Source organism: Coloeus monedula (assembly GCF_965178545.1).
Source record: "Coloeus monedula genome assembly, chromosome: 6".
Classification (NCBI taxonomy): domain Eukaryota; kingdom Metazoa; phylum Chordata; class Aves; order Passeriformes; family Corvidae; genus Coloeus; species Coloeus monedula.
Window position 1 is genome coordinate 17567993 of NC_138786.1, and position 22124 is coordinate 17590116.

General features: G+C 40.9%; 1 protein-coding gene across 2 annotated transcripts in view; it reads right to left on the reverse strand.

Annotated features, from left to right (window-relative positions):
- The window catches only part of BRSK2 (BR serine/threonine kinase 2), a gene marked incomplete at both ends in the record, with an annotated part of 307761 nt that overhangs the window by 51957 nt on the left and 233680 nt on the right, over window positions 1–22124 (reverse strand). For both annotated transcript variants that reach the window (XM_082283910.1, XM_082283909.1), the window contains 6 exons: window positions 579–676; window positions 1407–1571; window positions 6982–7013; window positions 14244–14390; window positions 17299–17367; window positions 18262–18295. In XM_082283910.1, coding sequence (XP_082140036.1) covers window positions 579–676; window positions 1407–1571; window positions 6982–7013; window positions 14244–14390; window positions 17299–17367; window positions 18262–18295 — 545 coding nt within the window. The remainder of the gene's footprint in view (window positions 1–578; window positions 677–1406; window positions 1572–6981; window positions 7014–14243; window positions 14391–17298; window positions 17368–18261; window positions 18296–22124) is intronic.

A 22124-nucleotide genomic window follows, 5' to 3' on the forward strand; every position in this document is an offset into this window, starting at 1 on the left:
ATCTTACTGTGCATTAAGCTTTTAAAATCTAAGTCTAAAAACATGGGAGTTTGACTTATGTATTATAAACAGCTAAATTATATGATTCATACTTTCAACAGTGCATGTATTCACTTACAGAGAAGAGAATGTGCACATACATAACTGCAGAGGGATGCAGCTACACAGCTTCTCATGAACCGAAGTCCATGAGCAGCCGTTCTGCAACACTACATGGAGACTTGTAACTAGAAAATTCTGATACTAGATTATACCGCTACTAAACCTCGTCTGCCTGCATAGAGCCAGCCTGTGGGTTCACAGCACATTTTTTAAGATCCCATTCAAGGCCTGCTTAGATGTTTCTGCACTGTGAGACAGACGTGTCTCCAAAGATGAAGCCTTCAAGTTTAACCACAGAACAGACCTGCCTGCCCCAGGCTGAGGATTCTCACCAGTGCTGTGTATACTGTTTCAGTGGGAAGGTAACAGTGATGCTAGGGTTTGGGTTTAAATTAAAATAAAATTTAAATTTAAAAAAAGGTGAAGAGGAATTAGTTCAGATGGGTTCATGGTGACTGAGGTCATATATGCAGTACCTATTTCATTTCTAGGGGGAAGATCCTCATCTTCATGACTAGGATACCTCTCCTTCCGGTCAAGCAGAAGAAAATAAATCATTTTTTCTTGGTTTTCTCTGAAAAAAAAAAAGAAGAAAAAAAATTTTATATTTGGAAAGAAAAAAAGGTCAACATGTACATAAAACCTTCTCATCAAACGAACAGTCACAGTTATTCTAAATAAGTTGGAAATGGTCATGTACATGACAGCTAGATACACAACCCACAAAGCCTTTGAGACCCTTGCTGTCTCTAACAAGTGAGGAAAGGACATAAGGTTCCCATGTTACACACACGGAACAGAGGCACAGGACAGCTGAGGTAATGTGTCCCCAGGAAGTCCAAACCAAGAGTGGCAGCCAGACAGGTCTCCTGAGCCTCTAACTGCTCTTTCTACTACATGTCCTCTTAACACCTCAGGACATACACCAGCCCTTAGGCACAGGCTTGAAATAAATAAAAATTTGCCAACAAAGGCATATCCAACAAAAATATCAGCAATGATACCTCCCCATGGGGACTGTACAACCCATGTTTTAATGAAGTGACCTGGCCTGGCAGCTAGGGAAGAAACAGCACAATGCCTCCACTGCTGGTCAGGCCATGAGCTTCTGACCCACGGAGCAAGAAAGGCTCAGGGCTTGCTCCCAACACCTCACCAGCAAATGAGCAGCCAGAGGGTGAGAAGTTCTTACCAGTCACTCAGAGAGAGAGACATCAGGTAAAGTGCTCTCTACCACTCCCCAGGCTCATAAGCATCCCAGCCCCTGGACACCCAACTGATATGAAGACTGAGCAAGTGCTTACTCTTCCGACAACAAGTCCTGTAAGAGTTTATTTCGGTCACGGAAGCAGCCTAATGAGTGCATGCTATCTAACACATCTGGATCAATATCCTCCAAGGAAGGGAGAGAACGAATCTGCACCTTTCGAGGGATTGGTTGCTCTGGTTCTGGCTCATTCTTACCCCCTCTGCAGAGGAAAGAAGATGAGAGAGAGAAAGGGGGAGGGAAAGGAGAGAAAAGAAACATGAGTCACAAATGAACCCATACTCTGAAACACAGCCTGCAGCAACAGATGGAAATAGCTTGCTAAATTCCCACTGAGAGACCACAGCTTCCAACCAGACAGATATTCTTCCCATAAGAAACTGTCATGAAGGCTAAGATTGACCAGCAGGTTGTGGATTTGGGTCTTTAATGAGAAATGTCTGTGTTCAGTCAGCAAGGCAATAGGAACTTCACTTACCAGTGCCTTTGTAATAGAAGCAGCTGTTCAGCATCCTAATGCCAAACATTTACAACACACAACGTGCTTTTAGAGATGTTGTCTCATCAGCTGGCCAGACCTCAGACTACGAGGCTGAAAAGTGCAAGCCGAATGATTCCCTTTCGAAGAAGGAGCTCTGAACAAACCACCACTATTTTTCACCAATTCTGATTACCACCGACACTGCAGCAGCTTCTTTCGTTAATGGTTCCAATGTGATTAAGAGGCCTCAGTGCTCAGGCTCCCACTTGACACACTTTAAAGAGTTTTGGAGGAAACCAGGCTACTTAATTACATGCCCAAACATGACAATCTCTGCTTCTCTTAAGAGATGGAAATTCGAAAATTTTGGCTCAAGTGCGATGCCCGAGGTCAGTGGCAGATCTCGGAACACACCATTAGCAGTAGAACATATTACTCTTTCAAATGTAGTTAACACACGCTTTCTGCACAATTATCTCATCCCATTCGCTAAGCTCAGGAAATATTGATTATTCATTGCAATTAAAGGCCCTGACTGTAAGAAACAGGTCAAGGTGTCAGGGTATCTATAACTGACTAATGATATATATTGCAGACATCCTGAATATCCTTTGATTTTATTTCGGTAGGCAATGAGCAATTCATATAAATTCTATCCACCCAAAGAGGTGGGTTTGGTGGTGGTGCTGGTGTTTTGGTTGGAGAAACTGTCTACTCTGAATCTGCTATTTCTCAATGGATACTTTGTGTGATGTCCAAGTTCCCCTGCTCCAGGTGAGGTGCTGCCCTGCTTTTATGTGATGCAAATGTCTGACTGCTGGGTCCAGGCTCCCAGCGTGGGCAACAGGATTCAGGAATATTTAAACTCCATCAGATGTCACCATTTGCTGTTTATAGAGCTGTGTTTGGACTAGAGATCCTTCCTTTTGATACTGGAAGAAATAAGGTGGCCACAACTTGTGAAGTTCACGTACAGTTTAAAATGTTCCTGACTCAGATGTAAGCTATCCAAGCATCTACATAGAAAAAGGAGTTCCAGTTCAAATGTCCTTAATTTTTCTTGTGTAAGTTAGAAATCAGCTCTGGTAGGATCACGTACATGAGCCCAAGGTCTCAGCCAGTGTACCAAAAAGACAGCCAATGCACCATAAAAAGAGACAATGCAGATTTATCTCCTCCAAGATAAGAAGGCAACACTAAGTCGTGTATCCAGGATAGGACAGTTACATGCTGGGACAATCACAGGAGATTGCTGAGTGCTACTTGCAATTTATTTTTAAGCAAGTTGAAATGCAGTTGTGAGGCATCTGCTCTGTTTGTGGGACATCACTTGCAAAAAGACTCCTCAGAAATGTTCATTTTATCTTCTTTTGAAGCAGTGAAAATGTGCTCAGCCCTACCTGGATACATGCCATGGAGTCAGACTCTGGTGTTCATTACGTGGGTCATGACAACATGGGTAAGATCCCACTTCTCTTACAAAGAGCACTCACCCACACCCTGCTCAGTTTTATCCAATTTAGGGGACTGGAAATAAACATACAGGACATAGAATCTGCTCCTTGGGATTTGTTCTTGTGTGTCAAACCACTGAAACACAGCTTCTGATGCCCCCTTTGAGTTTCGCAGAAGTGTCTGTCTTCTGCAATACCACCATGGTCCTGAATCTAAGGGCTAAACTTAAAAATCTTTGTTCAACTAAAGAAACATCTTATTCCTTCTTAGAGGTTGCTACTGTGACCTGCTACTGCTACCTCTTAGGATCAAGATCTAGCTCTCAGCAGGTAATAAGCAATGATTAGTTCACAACCTTGCACTATTAAAGCCAGTGATGACCTTGTCATTAAGATAAATTCTTGCAGGACAGACCTTTGAACAGCAGCTGAGTGTTTTTGCTTTTTAATGATCTACAGTTCACTTCTGAAAAGTATTGACTTAATTAATCATTCATGTTACAAGCAGATGTCCTTAAGGTAATTTAAAGAGATTAAAAAGAATCATTGTCTTTGAAAATTTCCAGGAAACCTGGGTTTCCCACTAGCTGCCCTAGTCTGAATAGAATTTACAAGTTCCTTTTGTATCAATCAGCACAGGAGCCATTTCTAGAGAGCACAGCTTGCCATCCTCTGTGCACTCCAGAGTGGCATTTCCTTATGCCCTGCACCTGGTCAACCTCAGACACAGTCAGGAATTTTCACACCTCCTCATCAGGTACAAGTAAAATCTGCAGAGAGGCGTCTCGTCATTTGGCAGCGCAATTCAGTGCTTCAGGAAACGAAAATCACCGGGTCTGGGCTGTGATTGGCATGACTGCAATGCCTGTTCCATTCTCAGTCTAGCAGAGTGACAAATTTGTTGCATTGCAGCCCACATAGACATCAAACAATGTCACACAGTGACTACTGCAAATCACATATTTTTTTTAAAGGCCCACACAAATGTAATTGCTGCTTTAAAACCCACCCTCTTTTGTGAGGATCGGTGGATACAATGGCTGCGATTCCTGATCAGGGTGGACCTTTTCAGTCTCTCCATGAAATTCTCTCATGAATCTCACCGAGATGCCCATTTGCATTGGAGCAAAGCAAAGCAGAACCAGTACACTTACTCTTTTTCTTGTTAATAAGTGTGGTACCTTCACAATTAAGGCAATAACTCAGTGTTACAGGAGTGCGTATTTACCATAACAGGTAATTTTATTTGCCCTCTTTATTAAAAAATCTGAAAATAACTGCTGTTTATTTTCTGGTTATGGTAACCTGCATTTGAGGTAAAAATAAATGATTTCAATTAAAAAGGCTTGAGAAACCTCACTGAATTAATTTGGGTGGGAGAGCAAGAACTGGAGGCTGCTGACGAAAGGTTTCACTTAGGTTTCTTTCTTCCTTTTTTAGGCTTGTGAATCATGATTTCAACTTTCAAGACCTCTTTCTCTGCCTGCCTAAATCTGCAATTAAATCTTTTCTTCAGTTTTACAGTAGCCTCAATATTTATTTGAAGAATTAAGTGAAACCGCTTCTATGTTCTGAGTACAACTTTCAGGTCAGTAACCTATCTATGACAAAGGATGAAGATTTTACATAGAATAGTAGATAAAATAAAGAAAAAAATTAAAGAGGGCAAAAGAGCCATAGGATAAAACACTACAACCCCTTCTTCTCTGTCAGCATCATTATTTCCAGGCAAAATGAATGCAAAGAGGTTGTGAAACATTACCAGATGAAAGCAGCTGAGTTTTGGAGGTGGCAAGGTTATTCACTGACTAAAATTAGCCACAGGAGGTTAACCTCCTAAGGTCAATCCATGGCCAGTATAGCAAAAATGAGAAAGAGACTCATTAAAAAAGCTACTTTGAGCAGAAACTTCTTTTTAGGCAATCTGAAGAGACATCTGGAAGAGCCTTTCTGCACTGACTACCCTGGAAGTCTAGAAGATACTTGCTTTTGCAAAATTCAGTTTCTACTTTTGAAAACAGCCTCAGATGCAGTTTACTATGTCAATCATCAGAGAGACTGACCTTCAATGAGAAGTACATGAAAATGTTCAAATGCTTATGTCTCCACAGGAAAAAAAATCTTCACATTCTAAATACAGAATAAAGTAATGAAATGACACCTGTGAAATTGCATATGTGAACCTGGGATAATACTTCTTCAACAAGTGAAGAGTTCCAGGCATAAGTCTTGAAGAGGATAAAAATAAGAATATTAGGGATCAATGACTTTTCGTTTTATTTCCTATTCCAGTTCTGATAAAAGCACAGAGAGTGCCAGCTGATTTCACTCCATGAAGAAACAGAGGGGGATCATCTGTCCAATCCGATGTAAACAGCATTTACTTCTGGAATTGCTAGCAAGACCTTAGAGGAGGGATTTCAGAGATTACAGTTAGGGATTTCCCAACTCCATTTTTCCTATATTTATCCATGAGAGTTTTTAAAAAAAAAAGTACCTGCAGCAAACGACACTCCAGTACTTCTTTGGTTTAGAAAGGTGCCATGTCTGGTAACTGAAGAGAGCATGGGCAGAGTGCTGTCACTATTTAAGGTGAACTAAGTTTTTTCTTAGTTTTGATTTTTTTTCTTAGTTATTCAACAAACTGTTGAACCCCCTCAGCTCCTACTGAAGACATATAAATCCAGAGGTGAACACTGCCCATAAGATAGAATTAGAGAAAACAAAACAAAGAAAGAAAAAGGGGTTTTTTTCATGGTGACAATCATGTATCAGTTCATATCATCCTCAAGTACTTCTCAAGAGCGATGACAGGATTATGAAGGTAGGATTTTCCTTATCACCCACCTGGGAAATGCTGGCCCTGAGAAATGTATCCAAGCATCATTTCCTTGCTTATTATGTGAAGTATTCTCCTTAGTTTGATTTGGATATCATAGTATTAAAAGTTTATTTACTTAGGCTTCTTGAAATACTACTAAGGCTACACAAAAAGCAAGGTCACTTTTAAAAGCTATCAATCTTCCTTACACCCAAACCACCAGACAGGCATGTACTTTTCTCACAGACCTCCTATTCCACCATCAGAACTGCTGTTTTTAATCAAGTCACAGAAGTACTCTCACATCAACAGGTTACAAGGTTAGAAGCAGCCTCTTAGCTTGCTATGAAGAAGGAGTGGGGATTATGAGACAGAGAAGCTCTTACTCACAGGTGCTTACTTATCAATATAATAATTTTTGTTTCTACTTCAGAGAAAAGTCAAGATGCCAAGAAGGAACAAATGAAAGCTTTCTTGTCAAGAAGGTATTACAAGGGATTGTCTGTAGCACTTGGATAGCAAACTAAATACGGCTGCTAGCCGGGTTTTTTTTTTTGCTGATCACCTGCAAGTATCTCTTTAACACAGCAAGTTGCTGGCCTGAATGTCTTATTTCTAACAGTTGTTAGCCATTGTACAAAGAAAGTTCCTAGGCTGATATATATAAATGAAATTATAAGAGTAGTAAAGGGTAAAAAAAAAAAAATTAGATGTCTTTCTGCTGTCTGCCCCTTTTTCCACCTGTGCAACCTGCTTTTAAACTCCAGTCTCACTGTTCTATTGATCTCTTCACAGATCACTGGAATACCAGAATCAACAATGAATGTATGCAAAAATTTTAAAAAAAGTTACTTACATATACCATATGTGTTTCTGAATATGTTCTAGCTGTAAAGGAAAAGAAAACAAGGAATTAGTGCTGTAAAATAGAAAAGGTAACTCCACAAGTCATCCTCATTCCAGTCTTATTCAAGTAAATCCAAAATTTCAGAGATGGACCTATGCATGCAACAGGAACTTTATGCTGCATAAAGAGCTGCTCATCCTAACCCCTTCCACTGCAAACAAGACTTTAATTCCTGACATAATGCATCAATCAGGAGCAAATCCCAGGAAAATGCTAAGTGCAAGGCTTCAAAGACAAGTGTTTTCAGAATTCAAGCTTCACCCTTCCCAAGTCTTTCCCTCTATAATCTAACTGCTCCTTTTTGTATCTGCATAATAGCTGATCCTTTATACTTAAATTGCATTTCTAGTTTTGTTTTGAAGAAAAAGAGAGAGGAAGAAAGAAGAAATTGGGTTCAAACAGATAATAAACAAGGTAATTTGTTCATCTGTAGTGTGACCTTCCTGGATACGGGACTCATTCTAGACTGGCTTCACATTTATCAATATTTTATTAAAATCCAAGGACAAAGCAGAATAAGGTTCTATGTAATTTACTAATTCTGCACCTGAACACCAGACCACGAACTTATTTTACTTCCCTCTTTCCTCTTCCACACGAGAATTTCACTATGCAATGGAGGACTGATTAAAGCTGAAAGTAGCCTTGTCCACCTATGCAAGGCAGATCCCACAAACACTACAATGACATGTTTTCCCACAAGCATGGGAAAAGAAAGCAACATGCTTTTTCCAAGAGAAACCCTTAACAGCAGAGAGAACAGAAAGCTCATATGACATACTTACAGCAGAATCTTCATAATGTATTTTGTTTTAATCATCACAGCAGAAAAGAACATTTCTTAGACGTCCGGGGATTGTTATGTGGGTAATGTTTTTCATATTCATCACTATGCAGCACCCTTGTAGGTGCAGAACAAAATGCACACTCACTGCACATGGACTCACATTTGTGCAACATTCAGGGGAAAGGCAGGAGAGAGCTGAGAGGAAACTCGTATGAGAGGAAATCACAGACCCATTACAATGGTCAGGAAGAATGGTGACAGCTGTCCTGCTCTTACTACATTCCACTTCCACAATAATAAGAATCAGAGAGAAAAAGAGAAAAAATAAGGAATGGGAAAACAACAAAATCTCAGAGATATTAAGTAGATGTTTGCCACAGAGAGCAAGGAATCAGAGACCTTTGTGCTATGGAACAACAGCTCCGTGTCTGAGAAGTCAGTAAGATGTGAGTTTGGCTCTATATGAGATCATTTTTTCAAGTGAGTCAGGGCTTTTCCTAAAAACAAAGAAACACTGGAATGCAGCTTAGGAAAGCATGAAGGAGGCTGGAGGGAACAGTGTGGGAGACAAACAACCTCCTTTAAACCCAGACTGTATCAATATTGCAATGAGAGGTGCAGTTGGCACTCACACTTCTATCTGTCTTCTATGCAGTACCAATGCCCCCAGCATCCACCGGCCCAGGCAGATTTACACAACTTCCAGCTGTGGCCTCAGCCCTCCACAATAATTCCCCTTCATCACAATTCTCCTGCATTAGGTAATCCTCTAACCCCTGCACTATTAAGAGCAAGGTGGAGTATTCCTGACACACTGCCATCTCCCACTGAGATAAAGGTATTATTATGGGAGTTCCCCTAACAGCCTGGAGACACAGCCCTCTTCCTTCTGGTTCTGTGCAAGCTGAGGTGCAGTCACAGAACATAAGAAGAGCCTATTTTGCACAGCTTCCATGGGGCAGCATTTTAGCATTGCTCCTTAGCAGGTCTATAGTTCTGTGAGGATCTACCAAGGGGTGGACTGTGCCTCCTGTGCTGGCAAAACCACATCTACTCGTTATTTCCCCTACACCACGCGGAGGGTTAGAGAGATTAATGATCTCAGACAAGATGCAGATGATACAGCTATGCAACGTCCAAGCCTCTTTCATGCTTGCTTCTCCTGCTGCATTTTCTGTCTCCATGGGTCACTGTGCTCTTGTGTGCCCATGATATACAGAAATGCCATGGCAAAGCAGACAACAGCACTTCACTTTCTGTGTTAGAGAGGGGAAAGAAAAGAGGGTCACCAGTTCATGTCTTAGTCACAGAACCTCTGGGCTCCTTCGGAGAAGATGTCAGATGCCTTCTGCTTATCCCTGCTGATCGACCTCCTTCAAGCTAATGAACACACAGCATTTTTCTGAAAGAGAAGCCCCCTTGCACCTTGATACACATTTGAAGGTGTATGAGCTCTCATGGCTGCTGTTTACCTACACATCTGCCATTTGATCCACATCAAAACCACTGCTGTGAAATATGCTGGGATATCCCAAACATGAAAAGTATTCTACAAACCCATTTCCTATGCTGATTCAAACGTAATTGCATTGAAATGTTATTACAAGTGTGCTTGCTGCTGCCAACATCTTCACTACTGTTTTAAAGGTAATTAATTAATGCTTTGCTGCTTTTTGTCTGCATTAAAGTGACAGGAGGGTTATGGGAGGGCGATTGGTTTTGACAAGGAGAAGTCTGTACGCTTTCTACTGTGCAGTGCAGGGGAGGGAGATACACAGTGGGAGCTAATCTCACTCCTGCCTTCATTTAAACACAATGCTTAAATGCATTTAAGTGACGAAGGCATTTAACAACCCTTCCCAGAGGGTTTTTCTTCCTATTTGCACATGAGTTTGCCAAATTTAATATCATTTTATGGAAGTTGTAAAAATGCTGCTTCCTAATGTCTCCTAGTCACTGCAGGCAATTGCCTCATGACATCATCTCTGAAACAACAAAACACACTCAGATCCACTGCACATGCACAGTCAGAGAGATTTCTGCATGCTAAGAGGCTGTAATGGAAGGAGAGGGAGAATTCCTTTATCATGGTTTTACATGAAAATACATCCAAATATTAAACTTGTACACTGAAGAAGCATCGAGGAGCCCCTCTCACAGATGAGAGACCCATTGTGATATAGAGCTGCACAAGCTCATCAGAAAAAGAGGTCTCCTCCCACAAAGAGCTTACGTCTGAATTCTAAGGCAGGGAACAACAGATGGAGACAGACAGGCAGATGGAAAACAAGACAGCGCTGTCTACATCCTCGGCACTGATCTCAGCGGAGCAGTTGCCAAGCTAAAAAGTTCTGACCTGAAGAAAAACTTTCTCAAAGTCTGTGGATATAGATGAGGGCTTCTGGGCTTGAACTCACGTCAAATTTCAAACTTCCCTGTCCGGAAAGGGAACAGCCTCAAACCCATCTGTGCACCCACACCTCAAATGAATCTTCTTCATCCAGAAGATGGTCTAGTCCGAGCTTTAAACCTACTGTGTAATGTCAAGATAGAGGCTTTTCCTGGCCACAGGGTTCAGGCTGGCAGTGGTTGCAGCACTGGTAAAACCATTACCTGTGTCAGCAGCAGCATCCATACTAAAGCAGCCTCCAGGGACCTCGACAAGGGCAAGTATCACTGTCCTACATGCACGGGAAATGAACAGGCCCTTGACAGCCTAAATACATCAACTGGACAATTACCTCCAATCTACAGGTTGTAAAGTGAGATAATTTAAATGATGGAATAGGCACCTTACCATAAGACCGCCTACAAAAATGAAGAAGGAATCAGGTGAGTTTTTCCTTCTTCCTTTTTGTAATGTTCTTTAGATTCTGTAGTTCATCATTAGCATACATTAGACCCAAGAAAAAACAAAATCAGAAAGTAGAGAGGAGATTCTGAAAATATGTGTAATTCAAGGAATATTTAGATAATATTCAGGGATAGGTATTTCCACCTATGGGGACACCCAACATGGAAGACATTCTACTCTAGTATAAAGGGCCAATGCTAGAACAGTAACAGCTTTATTGGAATAGCTTATTCTGCAATGTCTGCTCTTATCCACCTTGCTCTAGAAACAAAGTTTCAATAATGCTCATCCATCTTTAAAAGAAAAGTGCCTCTGCCCTTTGCCTTTGTCTTTCTGGAGAAGAAAATATTGGCTGCAACTGGTTTCTACTACAGGAGCTGTAATTCTCTGCTGTAGCAACACTGAGAAGAGCACATAACTAAAAGAAATCTCATCTTGCAGTACTTTAGGCACCCAGAGCATGCCTCCCATAAGCCTTCTTAAACTTTATTACTACTTCACTTTTCCCTCCTGACACTATTCCTACTAGAAGGCTGTCCCAGAACCTCACTGATACGCTTAAAATTCTTCTAGTTTCTAGCCTACTTTCTTGTAAGGCCATCTGACATACATTTTTTTGTGCCAGTATCTTTCTTTAGCTTAAATCCTTCTCTCCCTAGTAATTACCTCTAATGAATACGCAGATGACCAGTACAACCTCTCTTAGACATCATCTGTGTATATTAACTGAAGCTCTTTTAGGCCATACCATTCAGACATATTCTTTCAAATGCTGATCATCTTAGTACTCATTCTTTGTTTGATTTCACCTTTCATAAATATGGGTGGTCAGAAATATCAACACCAGCAGCTAGGATCAACTTTTGCAGTTTAATGAAAGAAAAACATGGATTCTTTTATTTCAAAGCAAGTTCAGTAAAATAGGCCCAGTAAATGAGAATGGTCAAGGATGTCCCACTAACCATATTTGAGGCTGTGTAACACATGGCGAGTGTGAACAATATTCCACTAAGACATAATAAAGTCTTGTTCCCACAAATGAATCAAGGTAAGGTAATGTCTGTTTCTTAAGGCTGGAAAGGGCCAGCAACAATAATTCCAAGTACCCTCCCTTCCATTAATCTTCCCAAGCTCCAACACTGAAGCAAATGATGACAGTTAAACGTGAACGCTGGTTCTGTTTTTGTTGATCATTTTAACAGATGGACTGGGGAAGGTGTGGGTGTGCTGTGAAATGGCAATTACTGCAGGGAGGGAAATGCAGTTGGATGAAAAGGAAAAGAGATACAAATAAAAAAAAAGAGGAACAAAGCAGAGAGGGGACTTGAAAAATGAAGTTAAAAATTCTAGTGACCTTACATTTCACTATATTTTTCTGCTGAATTCACCAGTGAGATACTGAGCAAATGATCAGGAATGGTAACAGCTACATGAGTACTTATTGTACCCAAGCTGCAATTTTGCTCGCACCTTTGTATAAATATCAAATTGGTTCAAGTGAGATATTTTCTAGGAATAGAGGCTTCCAAATAAACCCATATTTATACCCTTTTTCACAGGACACAGCTAAAATAGAATTCAGCTCTCTCCTCGGAATGAGCTCTATATTCCCAGCTCCTGTGCAGTAAACAAAGAGCTCCCTTCTGCCTGGCAATCAAAGCAAGCAGCACACTAACAGCATAGGAGTGTGACAGCAGCAGGGACAGCAAACCCAGAGACCCTCAAATAATGAAAATAAGACTGCAGCTAATAACAAAGAGCTATCCTTTTTTCCTCCCAGCTCTCAGCTCTTTATTATGTATTATTTCAAATTCTTATTCATAATTCAGTGGTTAGTGCTTGCCAATAACTACCTGATCTGGGGTCTTTCCCTCCCTGAGGAAGCAAGAGGTTAATTTTGATCAAGAAAAGGAGGGGGATGGGTGTCACTCTGAGACCTCGAATTACCTCAACTGCTTTCTCTCCTAGGTGTGTACATTCTCTGCCGTATTGCACAACTCAAAACATTTAGGGCATTGTCTCTGCCCTATGGGAAAACTCAGAACAATCTGAAGAAGGATCTAACATTTGATGATCTGCTCCCTAACATACTCACACCACTGGCACTAACACATTTGAGAAAAAAAACTAACAAAACAACAGAGAAGCTGGCATGTTTACATCATGGAAAGGAAACTAAGCTTGAGAGGGACTTGGTTGCTTTCTTGGCCATGAAGAACAGCTGTCTCATGTCTCAGGATACTGCCCTAACCTCTGCTGTGTTCTTTCCATGAATATACTTGTGAAAATGTTATTTCTTTAATCTTTAAAAATCTGTTTTAAAAAAGTCTCTTAAAGTGCCTGATATTTTTTTTTCAACCAGCACTATTTATGTACTGCAAATGTGATGGCTACTGGGTTTGCAAAAGTAGGGATATTATTCTCCCCTATGCCACCAAATAGAGCATGACCTGGATCGGTAACAAATGAAAGAAAAACCCAGCTGTCAGGTAATGGTGTAAAGACTTGTGAAGGGAGTTTCAGTTAACTTCTTAGCAGAGAGGCGTCTGCATCCCAAAAGCATCGTCACAGCTGGCACAGACTGATGCTGTTGTTACCAACCTAAGCAGAGAGGCCAACCAGGGATCTGAGAGTTTATTTATAAATATTTTAGCAGACTGAAGAACCAGGAGGAGTTTTAAATTTACATTTCTTTATACATACTCCCACTCAGAATCTGTGAGCTTAGTAAATCTGTATAAAATCATCACCACGGCCTGACAATAGGATTTACAAGGGCAATGTACCCATAAAGGCACACGCCTCCACTGACAAGCAGGCAATCTTACTTTCCAAAATTATTTTAATTGCTAATGTTTCTTAATTCCCTAAAACATTAACACAGTGTTAGTGAAGGATACAATCACTACACAGTCCTCACCCTTGCAGGGTCTCTGCTGTAGTGATAGGAGGCATCCCAGGTGCAGACTCAGCGCTGAATGCCAGGAGCTCAACATTGTGGGCCTAACGGTGCTCAGGACCACAAGGCACATAATGAAAGAGCAGACTGGCAGACGCTTGTTCTGAAGGCTGCTAGAGGATAATGCAGAGCAAATGAAGGATGGAATACAATGCAGCTTGCATGGTGTGAAGTTAGAAGCCAACATTTCGGTCAGAAATGTAAGAAAATCATACTCTGTTTAATGGCAAAGCTTCAAATACCAGTCCTAACACCTGTGACCTTCAAACACTTACACCACACCCCCAGGAAACTGCTGGTATCAGACAGACAACTCAGGTGAACTCCAAAATGTGTGAATGGGTCAGTCTGTGATGAGCTATGAGGGATTTCCTCTAAATGCCCAGTGTTACATACGAAAGGGAATCATGAGGCTACAGAAAAAACCACAAAGGCAATCTGTCCTCATGACTCAAAAGAGATGGTAACTAAACTTCTTCCCAAAGATTCCACTCCTCCTTTGCTCAGGAGCAAAGACAGAGAAATGCCAGTAAATCATCAAGTTACCTTAGCTGCTCAACCATTCCTGCAACAAGGCGAGAAAGGAAGCCTTGCTCACACTGCCTCCTTACCGTGAGACGTTTCGAGGCATCCACTTCAATCATCCCCCGCAAAAGGTTCTGACAGTCGGGGGGGATAAAATGGGGCATGTGGAACACTCCACGCTTCACCTTCTCCAGCAGTTGCCGCAAGTTGTCGTCATCGAAAGGCAGGGCACCCTGCAAGGATGGGACAGAACCGTCAATAGGAGAGAACTGGAGAGGCCCAAAGGAGAAAAGCCAGGATAAACATGGTGAAAGAATTGAAAAGGGGAAGTCACTCATAATGAATTATTGTAATGAGTGAAAAAAACTTTTTATACATTGAAAATAAATAATTTCTTAGTGCTGCTGTATTTCCTCTAACATAGGAAACAAAACTCAGGACATTGCTTTTTTATTAGACCTTTAATTAGAAAATGACTACCAGTATAAAGTAAAATACAAAATATGAAATTGCCTTTCCAGGCAAATTCACCAAAGATGCACGGATTCACTTAAATTCAGCTCAAGCTTTTGATCTGCTGGTATTCCTCCTGGGCATACTTTCACAGCAGCAATGTTTATCGTCTCCTTATTTTTAATCTTCCTGAGACACATTTATTGCAGACATTGAAAAGGAGGTGAACAGCTTTTGAGAGACTTTCAGTAAAGAACATGCTCTTTCTGATGGAGCATTGAAATGACACAGCTGAAAGAAACCCCAACCAACATTAGCCTTTGGAAGCAGCAGACATTCTACCTGTTTAATATACTCCATCCAGTTCCCATGCTGTGGTCAGGTCATCAGTTCCTATTGCTTCCCTACTGTAGCTCACTTACATGAATGGCTTGAGGTTTTTTTAGCTGAAACTACATTTTGAATAGATCATCAGCTTGCCACAAAAAGCAGTAAAAGACCTATCCTTGCTGCAAGGACAAAAAGGAAAAAGAGAAGTTGAAATCTTTAGGATAACTCTACCGACTGAAGCTGATACCCCTTTATAGCAAGTCTGCACCTTCCTAGATATTCTCACTTCCTTCTCTCACTGCCTAATTCTAGTAGGTGCCGAGCTTCCTTGATTCCCAGGATGGATTGTGGGAAGCTGCAAGCTGTCAGCTGCTGTGATAATGAAGCTTTAAGTTGTCAGCTCTGGCACTGCTCTTACTACAGTGAGTAGTGCATCTGTATAAGCAATCCTGTGCCTATGGTTCAGGGAGAGGAACAGCTCCACTAACAGCAGCCTCAGGAAGCTGCCTGATGGCAGCCACGACTGGGCACTACTAACTGGTGTTTGTTCATTCCAGTGGCCTCGAAGGCAGAGCCTCCCTGCCTTCTGTAACTAACCTCCTGAGTTACCTGCATTTTTCCTATCCATTCCAGACTTAAAGGAAAATCAATTCTGATAGTTCAGTATTTTGGCTAACGCAATTTAAGTCCTGATGAAGTCAGAAAGGACGTTGTGTGGCATTTCCTGAAGGTGACAACTACACCTCTTTTATTACTACCATCTGCTGTTATATCTTGAGAATTTTTGCAGGGTTTGTCCTGACATAATTAACTGGCGAGCTATGCACTCTCCATCAATAATAGACTTATTTCAATCATTTTTCAGGCTCGTGTGTATGTAGGAACAGATGAAGATGCAGCAACAGACACCAAGTCTTGACAGAGAATCCCCCTAAAAATGAAAAGCCTGCTCCTACAAATCCCAACCATCTTGACACATTCTCTCTTCTGTTCTTACAAATTTAAGAAGTTATATTAAGAGCTCATTATACAGTTCTATTTTATCAGCTATGAAAGTAACTGCTCAGTAAGAGATGACCAGGTGCTATCTAGTGTGACAGTTAAAATTCTTCCCATGCAACATCAAGATAAAAAAATTAAAACATCAAAAATGTCAGTGAATTGTAACGACTAAAAAGAAAAAAGGAGTAAGATCGGTTAAGGGGAATTAAAGCATCATACTGAGATTACTTCAAGGTATTTTGATTTGAGCCATTAAAAAAGAATCAGCATATCTTTTGATACAAAAATCCTCTAAAATTTTAAAGTATTTTAAACAAAAATAATATGCAGAATCTATGTCTTATTTTACACTGTACAAGTGCTTTTTTCAAAATAATACATTTAAGTGAAGCAATTAGGTTTACTGATAAATGAACAAGAATATAAAAATTTTACTTCAGGCTTGTTACTTTTAGAATTATAGATGATCAGCTGAACTATTACAGATATAAAGCAATTAACATGCACATAAAAACCTATATTCACACAGAGTATTTTATCTGCATGTGGTATATGCTTATATTAACATACACTATGTTTTCCTATATCATACTATGGAAATTGATAGCAAATGCCAAGCCTATCTGCCTTCAGCTGGACACCAAGTTGTATGTTTAGGAGTGCTATAATAGCACAGTGTTTCAGAATAAATTCCATGGAGAATTGAAACTCTGATCAAAAGAAGGGTAAGTTACAAGATACCAAATTTTGAACACTAGAAGTATTACTGAGCCAGATGGAAACTAATTTAAACTTTGTACTACTGGCTCAGTTTTATATTCCCATGTGTACCAAATGAAAATGTAGCTCACTGCTTGCATGAAACAAAGATGACGTTCTCAAGTCTTCTCTTGAAAAAATACTGCAGTTAATGTATGCATGTACTTGCTGAAGCACATATATACACATATAGCAGAAAAAAATGAACGCATCCCAAACCCAGCCATATTTTGATCCCGTGAAGGACAACTTGTTTGAACCTCTCTGTATCCTGAAGTTGTAACCCTACACATCCTTTCCCGATGTGGTGCAACATCACAACACAGCAAAGAGCATTTATGGAGATAAGTTTTTGATGCCTGTCTGTGCTCTCCTGTGCAGGGCAGCAGTGTTTCAAAGAAGCAGTGAAATATTCCTCATGCTTTTCCTTTGGGGCTGGTGTAGAACTAAGAGTAAAGGAAGCCACTAAGAGATACAAAAATAGAGGACTAAATAAACCCCATCCGTTCATGATGTCAATAGAATTGCCATTAAATACAGCAGCACTTTCAGATTTTTCTTTTCTTTTTAAAGGCTAGTGCAAGGAAGATGACTCACCACTAGCAACGCAAACAAAATGACTCCACAGCTCCAGACGTCTGCTTTCCTTCCATCATATTTTTCTCCCTGCGCAGCAATGACACAGAGGTTCAAAAGACCAATCGCTAGTAAATGAATTAATTATCCTTGAAGAATGAGAGAGGGGAGAATGGGAAACCCCGCGTTTCAATTCAGCCACCGGCTTCCCAAGGTGGCCTTCCCAGCTAAGAGGAGGCCACTACACAGTCCGCTAATGGAATTTTTGTGAACATCAGTTTACAGTCTTATCTGGGATCTGTGAGAAAAGGCTCAGAAGTGGGAGCAGGGCAGGAATGGTTGACAATTCACAGATTATCAGATCTGGCATTTAAACAGAGTCAGAGGTGCACTAAGGACATCAAGAAGGTGTGTTTCCCTGCCCTGGCTCTTCAGAGAGCTTGTCACCAGCCACGTTCTTTGCAAACTCATAGCGTTGTCTGGACAGCCTCTCCTGCTGTGTGCTTCCTACTTGACTTTACATTAGAGACATGCTTTGGAAGAGGGCAGTCTTGGGCACTGAAATCTTGGATACTTATTTGCAGAGGACAAAGGGAGAGGAGAGGGGAAGAATATTGTTTAGTGGAAACCAATATCACTGACAGTCAACTCCAGCTCTTCTACTGAGATGACAGCTACATCAGTGACAGAAAGGCTGACTGCATCCCTTGGGTCAAAAGATCAAATTAAGCCAGGCTCCTGTATTCTGTCTGATCACATGATACGAAGGGTACTGTGAGAATAACACACAATTATTTCCCTCATACCATCAATGTGGCTTGATTCAGGGCTGAGCCAAACAAACAAAACTCTGTTTAGGTTCCTTGTGTCCTTTCCTTTCCCTCTGCCTTGGGCAGATTTCTTGTACAGAGGGTTTATCTGAGTACTTGCAATGAGTGACACTTCAAAAAAATTATTTATATACACTAGTATTAACCAACTTACGCGGATGACTTCAGGACAAGCATAATGTGGTGATCTGAAAGACAAAATACAGTAGAAATGAGCACGTAACAGCCTGGTATTTATGGTTATGTGCATTTCCATTTTGTTTAGCAGAGTGATGATAGACTTGCTTATACAGAATACAAGTGTGCAAACCAACACATTTTTCCTTACCTCAACAAGAACACATTTCTAACAAGCTCAGAAAATGTTCAAGAACTAGCATAATTTAAAACTCTATGGCCCTGCTATGAGCTTCTTTAAAGCGAGCAATGGAGAGAAGACCAGGCATATTCTGTGAGTATAGAATTCCAGCTCTCTAATCCCATCCTTTAACTTGGCCTTGTATCTAATTAAAAGGAAGGCCCACACTGCAAAGCCTTTTACAGGAAAAAAGACAGATGCATCCCTAAACCATGTCTGGTATCTCTTCTGCTAAGATGACTCTCATTTACACCACTGGTCACAAAAGCTGCCAATACATGATTTCAACATGCCTTTTTTTTTTTCTTAGAAAAACTAAAAAGGATGGACAGTAGCACTACTACCTGGTGAGTTAATATATTCTTTTCACATCCCTCTACCCATATATCTCTTGTTTGATTCCTGGCTGAGAAGAGTTAATTACTTCAACTTGCCAGGTAATAATTTTAATTCCTAAAGATTATAGCCATGGCTATTTATTTTATAGCCTTCATTAAAGTAACTTGACAAGTAAAAGAGATGCAAACTGTCTGAAACCCATGTGCAAATCATGCTATTGTTTATATTGACACCTCCCAGCAGCCCCTGAGCCTGTCTTCATTTGTGCATGTGTTTCTTGTGACAAATGCAATCATGGCTGGGCAATACCTGTCTCACAAAGTAATGAGCAAACCAGAAGCACAGTGAGGTTAGCTTTGTGCTAGCACGCTATATTAATGCCCAGTAAGACAGCCCATTAATTGAATTTCCATACACACTACACTTATCTTATGGCAAAATATCATCCCATGGGCATGGAATGCCCTAATTTGGTGTCACAGCTTTTGGCAGAGCATGACAATAAACTCAGGGTACACTTGGGAGTGCAGCTACCTTATCAGCAAAGCCTACATGAGGAGAGAGAAATGCAGCTGATCCCTCACAAATTTTAGGAAAGGTGGACTTCAGCAGCTTAGTCCAATATTTAATACGTCAACTGTGGACCCATTTAAGAGATGGAGTATTCACAGGTATTCTGACCAATCTATCTGCTCAGTAGTCCATTAGTTTAGACAACATTTTAAAAGCCTTGGTTCAAGAGTCAAAACAGGTAACAAAAGCCAGAGCCTCCCTCAGAGAGCTGGCTAGAGTTGGTCACTGGAAGACCAGAAAGAATTAGTTTTTTATCTAGTGGGTAGGACAGACTACCCAGGCTCTCTGTGTAGCTCCACCACGGACAGCCATGGAAACATGTACAAAGTTACTTAACATTTTAAAAAACTGCAGCTGGCCCTGGTTTGAAAAAGATGACCAGAACCTCACCATGAGTCTACTCTTCTAACTAAATCAAGAGCAATGCCACCGCAGCTTTCACACCTCACAACAGAGAAAGTGAGGCCAGAGTGAGACACTGAATTGCTTAATGTTATGTACATGTTCCTAAACTTCCAAAATATATTGTTTCCTGTGATTTTGACTCTTTACAGCAAACCAAGAGCTGCACTACACCTACTCTTTTTAAAACCCCAAAGTCTAAACCACAGTCACAACACTGGACTAACACATGATTTTGCAAGCTTTTAGAAGACAAATTATCCTTGAGAAAATGCTTGACTAGTGATGTTGTCTTTTTCTCATATCCAACAGTGGTGTAGAATGTACAGGCAATCCCTAAGGCACACAAAAATCACAAGGAGCAGCACCACAACTGGAGCTGCAGCCCAGGCCTGACAAGTACAACTCTCACTAGTGCTGGACTGCTTACATGGAACATTGAAGGGAGGCAGTGTGGGAACTGTAGGGAACATAGTAATACAACTGGTACTTGGCATGTTTGAGTTTCTCACTCTTGCATGTATTTTAGCTTCTGCAAGGTACAGCTGCCTTTCCATGGGAGTCATGAACACACCCAGTACATTAAATGGCTACTACACATGGTGCCTGTGGCTGACCTTGAAACTTTAGCTAGACCTCTCAAATCCTGCATAGTATCCTGTGCAGTTCAGCAATACCTTTCAGTACAATCCTTTTTGGATGGCTATGGCACTAGGGTGCAGTGGAAGAGTTAGTATCTCAATTTGCAGTGTTCCTAAATTTTTATTTGTATATTTTAACTCCAACAAGGATTTCAGAACTCTTAATTGTGGATGCTGCGCAGTGCAACCACCTTGAAAGCTTCCTGTGCTAACATCCTTGAAAAGACAAATGCAAGCATTGTGAAGAACTCAAGATAGGTACATATGTATTTACATGTCCCACTAACAAATGCCCTTAAAGCACTTACCTTCCTGAGGTCTGCTGAACTGCGGTGGAATGTGCCATATATCTTAAAAGGCACCACCGAAATTCTGCAGAAGTCTAGGAGACTGGGTGGAGAAAATGTTATAATAAATCCTTTGAACAAGTTGGATTGATTCATTCAACAGCTGCATTGCAACTGCCCAGAGAGCACAAGTTTCTGGCACTGCCATTCTGAATGCTTGCCAGCATACACTAGTTAGATATCTGCAGCATTATCTTGGCTAACAGCTTTAAAAGGGATCCTCCAGTCAGCCAGAATCCATAAAAAACTCATTTCCGTGCTACCAATCACAGAGCAACTTCAACTGCTGTAAAGACAAAACTCAAATTTAATCAAAAATCTATTTATCTTTCTACAGAGTCATGAATATTTCTTTGGCTCTTATCACTAATTATTCAATATAGATGTGTCAAGAGCAACATTCCCTGTCTTTTCCCCTAGGCCACCTCCTCATCATTCTGCTACATCTCTGTGCAGCAAAAGTCCCAGTCTGCCCTTGATAACAAATAAATATATCGTTCAGCAAGATCAAGAAACAGTTGCTGCCTGCAAGTACCGCTGCAAAAAAAGCAGCAATGTTGGCAGTGTTTATTTCCAGGGTGATGTGGATTTTCCAAGGCTAGCCTGCCTGGGGCAGGAAGGGCTCTTGAATGGTTATTCACAGCTGTGACTCTAGGACACAATAATCTTAAGGATCTTAGGGGACCTTAGAGCATTTACGTGGCATTTAACCCAGAGGAAGTAAGAGAGCAACGGTGAAATCCAGGACAGCTCTGGACAGTTAAGCCAGGCATTCAGAAAGAAATGTATATATCCTTGATGTATGTTTTCTGAATTTCATCTGAGAAACTAGAAAAGTAGTTCTTGATCTGTGCACATCAAGATATTGTGCAGCTGCAGTAGATCTGAGACAACCAGGGTCACATCTTCAGCGCAGATGTGATGTGCCTGTGAGTTACGGTGTTTTTATGTAGGTAAGAGAGACATGCACCATGCACACACAAATCCATTGGGCACATATGGTTTATCTGGGAACACACAGTAACTGCTCTGCCAGAGAAGTGGTTGGTTGATCAAGAAGGGCAGGAAAAGCTTTGTGATCCTACTTCACAGTGTGACAAAACATGTGTTATACTGCCTGATGGGTTCCCAAAGTCCCAGTAAAGATGAGTGTCCATGCCTCAGTCCTTTGGTCTCATGACTTAAGATGGTACTATTTGGGGAGGAAGAAAAGCTTCTCTGAGTCCCATTTTTTAGGCCTCACAGACAGAGACAGAGTTTCTGCAGAGAGGAAGGAACAAGAAGTCTCCTTTCCCCTGTTTTTCTTATGCATGAAGTTACCTTGACATAGGATGTTGTACAGCTGCAGAGAAATCCT